Below are 7,648 nucleotides of genomic sequence, written 5' to 3' on the forward strand. Positions count from 1 at the left end.
AAAAATCCCCAGCCCCTGCACAGGCGAGGGGACCCCGCTGCTGCCAGGGAAGCGGCGCACCCCGTGGGCAGCGCCGGAGGCACGGAGAGCCCCGCCGGCCGCTCCGCAATGCCGCCCGGGCACGGGGGCGCCCTTCGCGCCGCCTAATCGCGTTAATCCGCGGGACAATGCCCCAAGTAATCACCCTTCCTGCTCCCCGCGCGGCTGGCGACTGGAAAGGGCGAAGGGGGTGGGGGGGAGGGGCAGAAAATGTAAGCCTTCATTCCACTCGGTTAAGAAAAACGGGCGGGAGGGAATTGGGAGCACTTGAACACGGGTCTCCCAAAGGCCCGGAGCGGCGTGGAGAGCGCCCCTTCCTCCCCGGGAGAAGCGCGTTCCCCTTGGCTTCCCTGCAAACCTATCGCCGGCTGCCTCTGAGTAAATACACGAGCACAAAAGCAACCCCGAGCGGCGTGAGCCTGTGCACGGAGCAGCCCGCCGTAAGCACAGGCTGCGGCGAGGCCCCGGGAGCGGAGCTGCCGGTCGCCCCGCGCAGCGCAGCCCAGCAGAGCGCCGCGGACGGGCCGGGGCCGCGGGGCTGGCTCAGCGGCGGCGGTAGCGCTGCCCTTTTGAATGCCTCCCGCAGCTCAGAGTGCTGGCAGGGCGCTGGGAGCGCCAGTGAATGTAGCCCCGCAGAGCCAATGAGCTGGGACCGGATGCGATATATCCTCTGGGACAACAACTGCTCTGTTCCTCCACAGATCCACATGACGCCATTTACTGCTGCTTTTGCAGAGATCACCCTACCTTCTCCGGAAAGAAAAAGAGAGAGAGGGAGAGAGCGAGCGAGCAGAAAAACGCCGAGCCCCTACAGCTCAGATCTCAAATCTTCCTCCTCCTCCACCTCCTCCAAACACACAACAACAACCACCACCACAAATCCGCTGCGCTCCCAAAACACCCCCCCACCCCCCCCGCGATTGCAAACCATCGAGCTGCCTGCAACACACACACGCTCGCAGAGGGAGCGAGAAAGCTAAGAGGGAGAGAGGGGAGAGGAGCCTGAAGCAAGCAGCTTCTCAGCAGAACGGCTACATTGCACAAGCTGCTTTTTTGGAGGAGCTCAGTGGAAGAAAGCTCTGGGATTTTATTTTAGATCCACTTTATTTTGTTTTCTTTGGCTTTCCCCTTTCCTCTTGATCATCTGCAACAGCAACAAAAAAAGTGACTTGGTATTGGCGATTTGGCCTCCTGTTCATTGAGGGAAAAAAAGGAAAGCGTGTGTGCGAGACTGAGTGATCTCTTTTAAGGAGCAAAGAAAACCCACCTCGATCCGGAGAGGTGTTTTGATTATTATTACAGTATATACGCGCACTTACGTATTTATAATCGATCTGGGGAGAGGGACCTAACTTTGCTCTGGACTTTTTTTTTTTTAACATGGTGATTATTCTTACTCTATTTTGCAAGTTGGACTAAAGCAGAGTTTGGAAAAGAATTTTTTTTTTGCTTTAGGGCTGGATTTATTTGCAAACCGCAGGAAGAAGAAAATACAAGAGAGAGAGGGGTTTGGTGCAGCGCCGCGATCACGGTGAGAGCCTTTTCCTTCTTTGCAAAACAAGCTTTTCAGTAACCTCCCCCCCTTGGTTGCTCCAAGAAAACTCGTGGAAATGTTTGAGGCCGATCCCTTTTCCATTTGTACAGGTTCTCCCCTCTCCCCTCCTTCCCTTCTTCCTTTCTCAGAGACGAGCTGGAGGTGGGATTTCGGAGCTGTTTCTCTCCGGGGAGGGGTGGGGGGAACTCCTTTGGGTTTTGCGGGCTGTGCCGCGTTTGCGCCCCGCCGGGGTGCCTTGGGGGTGCGGAAGGCTGCGCAGAGGGCGGAGGGCTGCGCGGGCGCGCAGGAATGCCTGCGGGGGCTGCGAGCTGGGCCGGGGGTGGGCTTGAAGGCGACACACTCCGACGTGTTCTCGCTGCTGTGGGTAGCCGGGCACGGGACGTCCTGCGCGCTCCTGCCTCTCGCTGGGCACGCGTGGGTTTCCGATAAGCCCCGGGGGGCGCTGAAGGAAGGGCGCTGCGGGCTTGGCGATCGTCGGGGTTGTTTGGCTCCCAGTCTTGCGGGAGGGCGAGCAACCCGCCTTTCAGTGCGTAATTTACGCCCGTCGGTAGTGGCGTCGGGAGATCTGTGCGATTCGGAAGTGAGTGCACGTCTGGTACGAATATATATATATGTGTGTGTGTACACTTAGATATTTCTCCTGTGATGAAATTGATTCGATCTGTAAGACGAGGACAGTGGAACTTCGCTAGGTTCTTCTAGGAGGAGGGCATGTGTGGAAGGGAAGGACAAGCCTTATTTTTTTCTTTTTATGGTGGGTCTACTTTGTAGCAACCCCCCTTCCCCCCAAAGAAAAAAGCTGCTGGTGTTTTCAGCAAGATATTTGTGTGTCATTTTGCCCCACCCCGATGGTAAAGTCCCTTTTGCCCTAATCCATAGTCTGATCACACACTCGGCCCTTAATGGGGGTTTCAAAGCACTTTGAAAGAAGAGGAGGTGGTTGGTGTGTGTGCGGTGGGAATGGGGGTGGGGGTGCCTTGCACAGGCTCCGGCCACAAACCAGAAATTCATGGGCAGAGGACTTCTCTCCTTTAGGCTTCGCCTTTCCCCGGCCAGCGGAACGCGGGGTTTTTCCACAGCACGTAAGAAGCCCCTCGCGTTTTAAACTTCCCCAAGTGTGCCGATGCGAAACCCGTCCCCCTCGCTCGACCTTTTGCCAAGCCCATCTAGAAGAAGTTAGCAATCCTGACACTTGAGCTCGGCGAGAGTGGACTTTGGCTCTTAGAAGTGGGGAATCGTGTTATCACACATATGCACACACAAAAAGGCAAATCTGCTTCTCTGCTGTTGGCGGATGCAAAGGGGAGAAGTACTAGGTCAGGGGAGGGAGAGACATGCCTTCCCGTAAGGATTTTTAGGCAAACGTAAGTTTGCAAATAAATGTTTTGGCTCTTTGCATTCTGTCCTGTTAGCGGATCTAATAAGGTGAGAAAAAAGGAGAGTCGCCCGGCTCGGCCCGATGTCCCACTGAAAATGCCTCCTGGGTTCCTCCCGGCTGGGGCGGAACGAGGCGTGCTGAAGGTCAGGCAATTTGCAGAATATGCGTAAAATAAGAGGAGCTTTTCCAGAGCCTGGCTTTGTGAAGTTGAATGGGTGCTTAGGGTAAGGCGAAAGGGGGTAATCTGCCTTTTGCCCAGCTTTCCAGGAGGTGTTGGCTGCACCGTCTTCAGGGCGCCTGTCACTTCCCGGGAGGGCAAACTCCCTTAGCATCTCCTGGGGGAGGGTAAGGGGAAAGAGTTAAAAGGAAACATGGATTTGACTTTCTGATAAGGCGTCTGCAGCAGCCCCCTCCCATCTCCCAGGTCAGAGGATGTCTCCTGGTTATCTCCAGGTTGTCTGCACTCTCCGGCGGGCTAGGGGTCGTCGCCTCCCACCTGCTGCGCCCCCCGCCCGGGATGGAGCAGGAGGCGGGGAGAGGAGCAGAGACCGGAGGCTGCTTCTCCAGCTCCCACCTTGGCGTCTGAGGGGGGCTCCACCACCGAGCCCAGGGTCGTCTGAAGCGCCTTCAGGTCAGGGTCAGCTTTGCTTTTGCAGTGGGTTGTCATTTCTGGAGAGGCAGGGTTTGATCCGACGTACCCTCTAGGCTGGCTGGGGCTGGAGGAAACCTGGACATGGAGGGCAGATAGAGCTGCCAGTTCCTTTCAAGGATGGGGAAAGTATTTTATTTTCCATTATTTTTTATCTCCAGATATTTTCTTATGAGGGGAACATCTACTTAGGCTGTTGGTTGAAACTTTTGATATGGCAGAGGTTTTAAGTTGATGAAGACTTTATTTTTTTTTTATATTTCTGAGGGATGGACTTCATGGCATACATCCCATGTCCAAACCCGGGATCTGACAGTATTTAAAATAGGTGGTCACTCTCTTAAGTTAGATTTTATTTACTTTTTTTTAAGGAAAAAACACTTGAAGGGGGCCAGGAGTTAAAAGGTTAATGTTTTGCATTGCACTTGGAATAAAGACTATGTCTTGAGATATTCATTGTTAAACTGCTTGGCTATATTTTATTATACTCTGGTACAGTATTATTGTTGGTAATTGATGTGTACAGAATAACACTGTGGTGCTTTTTCTAGGTATAATTGAAGACATTGCATGGTTCTTGTTAGAAGCTTGATTTCTGCTTGGGTGTTTGTTGTAAAATATTGTTCTGCATTTTTGTATAGGTAATTGGATTTTGGAGCCACTTTTAAGATATGATAAAGGCAAAACAAGTATTAACCAATTTAGATGGCAGTATTTGAAACTTGTGCATATCTGACTGTGGAAGTTACTTAAAAGTTCTCCTCTTTTGTGTCTTTTACTGGATTTTCATTTAAATTCCTAAGTCTGCATTTCTACTTTGTAGTTAATGATCCCTTAAAGTAATAGTCACAATCAAGTAGACTTCTTGGATGTTGGCATTATTTGATTACATTAGGCATGCCTCTGTCCCACAAGCCACTCTTGGTAATATTTACATTTTGAAATGTAGTCTATGGAATTTTTTCATGTTAAAAAAAATACCCCAAACAACTGTGGTAGTATTGCTTTTGTAGTATTGAGCCTTAAAATAAAAACCACGGTGTACACAAGTATGACACACACTAAAATACTGGAGAGAGATATTTTTACTTGTGCTGTTGAAGTTTTTGGTAGCACTAATTAATTTAATGTCTAACCTCAAACATTTTATTACTATTTAGTGTTTTTCTTGGGACCATTGGTATTAAACTAAAATTTCCTATTTACATCATGTAAAATTTAATGTGTAAAGAGACTAGCCTACCAAAATATTACTCAGTTTTAAACAAAATTGGAGAATTATATGTCTGTCATCAGCAGGTCACATTGCACATGGCGAATACTTGCAGGCTTTTCTTTTTCATATAAGTTTTTCAGTAGCCTGATGTGAAAAGCAGTGTCACTTCAAGTGACTGAAATGTAATCACTTTAAAGGCCATCATCTAACCAGAAGATGGCCTGGGAAGCCTTAGTTAGCAGGAGCAATACCTAAACTTTCTAGAGCCACAAGTTAAGCTGCATGGTCCTAGAAAAGAATCCCCTTAAGCTCTCAGTGGAAGAAGGTAGAACAGGCCAAGGGAGGTGCATTCAGCTCGCTAGTGCCCATGCTCTGCCCCAGATGTGACTTCTGTTTTTAATGGCTGATGCATTACTTGATTGTGTGTGGTGCTGTGGGGTCCTGCAGGCTTGAAAGGCTACTGGAGAGAGCATGAGATGTGTTGCAATAGTGAATTCTCTCTTTGTTGCTCTAGGATTTCAGATGTGTTCTAAGCCTGCTGGGGTGAGCACGCTTCCGGGCACTGATGGAGACAAGAGTTCAGCACAGCAGTGGGTCACAGCCCTTACTACAGGCTCGGCGTGACAGTGGGAGACCGCATGGGGAGCCTGACCTGCGAGATGTCCTGATGCAGCAGGTTCATGTCTTGTCATTGGACCAGATCAGAGCCATCCGGAACACGAATGAATACACAGAGGGACCTACGGTGGCTCCACGGCCAGGGGTCAAGTCCGCTCCTCGGCTAGCAACCCAACCCAAAAATGAAAGGCCCCATGGCTTGCCCGAGCATCGTCATTTTAGCCGGATTCAGCACACACAAACACATACATCTTCTCGGGCACCTCTGTCCCGATCTATCAGCACGGTCAGCACAGGTTCACGGAGCAGTACGAGGACAAGTACGAGCAGTAATTCATCTGAACAAAGACTTCTAGGATCATCTTCAGGGCCAGTTGCTGACGGGATAGTCCGAATGCAGCCCAAGTCTGAGCTCAAGTCGAGCGAGCTGAAGCCACTGAGCAAAGAAGACTTGGAAGCACACAGCTACAGGTGTGAGGACTGTGGAAAGTGTAAGTGTAAGGAGTGCACATATCCAAGGACCCTCCCCTCATGCTGGATCTGTGACAAGCAGTGTCTTTGCTCAGCCCAGAATGTAGTTGATTATGGGACTTGTGTTTGCTGCGTGAAGGGCCTCTTCTATCACTGCTCTAATGATGACGAGGACAACTGTGCTGACAACCCCTGCTCCTGCAGTCAGTCACATTGCTGCACTAGGTGGTCCGCCATGGGTGTAGTGTCCCTTTTTCTGCCTTGCTTGTGGTGTTACCTACCAGCCAAGGGTTGCCTTAAGTTGTGCCAGGGCTGTTACGACCGGGTAAATCGGCCTGGGTGCCGCTGTAAACACTCCAACACTGTTTGCTGCAAAGTTCCCAGCATCCCCCCCAGGAACTTTGAAAAGCCAACATAGCATCACTAGTCACAAAAATCTAAAGTAATAAGGATTATTATTTTAACGTACATATGCAACCAACTAAGCAGCTATGGTCTTGGCACTGTAGTAGAAGGGTTGGGGATGTACTTTGCTGTTTGCGGTGAAATGCTTTTCTCTGTGTGTACCATCTTAACTGATACGCTTGTTAGGATCCAGCTAGTGGCATACAGGAAAAAAAAGGGATGCAGTACATTGTGACCCACATATTGCATAAGCTAAAGCAACACAGACACTCCTAGGCAACTCTATTGTTTGTGAATAGTACTTGCAAGATTTGTAAATTAGGAAATGACTCCTTTTTTCATTGTTTTCTGCCAGAGATAATGTGCTATATTTTTGTATATACAATAATATTTTCAACTGTGAAAAGTAAGTGGTGTCATAAGACATGGCACAGTCACAAAATATTATACTAATATGTTGTACATTCGGAAGAATGTGAATCAATCAGTATGTTTTTAGATTGTATTTTGTCTTATGGAAACCTATTACAAGACTTTGATTTCCCTTTGGACTTCATGTATATTGTACAGTTACAGTAAAATTCAGCCTTTATTTTCTAATTTTTTCAACATATTGTTTAGTGTAAAAAATATTTATTTGAAGTTTTATTATTTTATAAAAAGAAATATTTATTTTAAGAGGCATCTTAAAAATGTCACCCCTTTTTATGAGGACGTCATAGTTGCTGCAAATAAGGGGTGAACGATGCATATGTTCACTATAAAATAGAAAATATATTAACGTTTGAAATTAAACTGGGCTACTTGTCATTTTTTCCCCCCATTTATTGTATTGAGTTGGGAGAACTGGTAGTTCTAATTGCAAACTTCGCAGTGCTATAGTCACAGTAAGCCTAATGTGAAAACAAAAATAGATTTTTCAAGTGTATTCTTTTGTTATTGTTTACTTTGTCACCTAAAAATTATCCAGGCTTTTTGTTCCCCTTCTTTGCGCAAATGTCCTATATAGTGTTCCTACAACAGAAAAGGAAAAGGAACATAGGAAAATGCATTAATTCTTTTCAGACTAGGACTAATAGGCACTGATAGCTTGACCTGTTCTAAACGTGATGAGCTTTTGTGCTTCAAATAGAAAACAAGTAATCATTCACAAAAAATGTTAGGCTTGCTGGCTTTACTCAGAGAGAGAGAGGAGAAAAGGTAATTAATACGGTCAGTGCCAAAAGATTGCAGGATTATTTGTTAAAGGTAGAAGAATATGCCACAGGGAATGATAGATCTGAATGCAGTCCAGCCTTATGTCAAACATTTGCCTCA

General features: G+C 47.8%; 2 protein-coding genes across 4 annotated transcripts; both read left to right on the forward strand.

Moving 5' to 3' along the window:
* Positions 1-724: 724 nt before the first annotated feature.
* SPRY2 (sprouty RTK signaling antagonist 2) lies at positions 725-7,126 on the forward strand. Of its 3 annotated transcripts, XM_071549587.1 has the most exons (3): positions 725-1,320; positions 1,495-1,570; positions 5,352-7,126. In XM_071549587.1, exon 3 carries the CDS (start codon positions 5,403-5,405, stop codon positions 6,342-6,344), a length of 942 nt encoding a protein of 313 aa, XP_071405688.1. In that variant the 5' UTR covers positions 725-1,320; positions 1,495-1,570; positions 5,352-5,402; the 3' UTR covers positions 6,345-7,126. The 3 variants fall into 3 exon arrangements, with proteins under 3 accessions (XP_071405688.1, XP_071405678.1, XP_071405697.1); XM_071549577.1 differs by having other exon boundaries at positions 725-1,570; XM_071549596.1 differs by lacking the exons at positions 725-1,320; positions 1,495-1,570 and adding an exon at positions 3,530-3,603.
* On the forward strand, positions 1,584-3,558 carry LOC139669111 (uncharacterized). The gene is made up of 2 exons (XM_071549610.1): positions 1,584-2,174; positions 3,397-3,558. The coding sequence occupies exons 1-2, from the start codon at positions 1,650-1,652 to the stop codon at positions 3,556-3,558; spliced, it is 687 nt and encodes a 228-aa protein (XP_071405711.1). The 5' UTR covers positions 1,584-1,649.
* Positions 7,127-7,648: the final 522 nt, after the last annotated feature.

The sequence above is a fragment of the Pithys albifrons genome, chromosome 1 (genome assembly GCF_047495875.1).
Source record: "Pithys albifrons albifrons isolate INPA30051 chromosome 1, PitAlb_v1, whole genome shotgun sequence".
In the NCBI taxonomy this organism is placed as follows: Eukaryota; Metazoa; Chordata; class Aves; order Passeriformes; family Thamnophilidae; genus Pithys; species Pithys albifrons.

What these genes read in the sequence shown, in the direction of transcription:
- SPRY2 (XM_071549577.1), top strand. Translation starts at nt 5,403, where the DNA reads ATGGAGACAAGAGTTCAGCACAGCAGTGGGTCACAGCCCTTACTACAG.
- LOC139669111 (XM_071549610.1), top strand. Translation starts at nt 1,650, where the DNA reads ATGTTTGAGGCCGATCCCTTTTCCATTTGTACAGGTTCTCCCCTCTCC. An exon ending in GAGATCTGTGCGATTCGGAA is followed by an intron (nt 2,175 to 3,396) that starts GTGAGTGCACGT and finishes CCCATCTCCCAG; the next exon opens with GTCAGAGGATGTCTCCTGGT.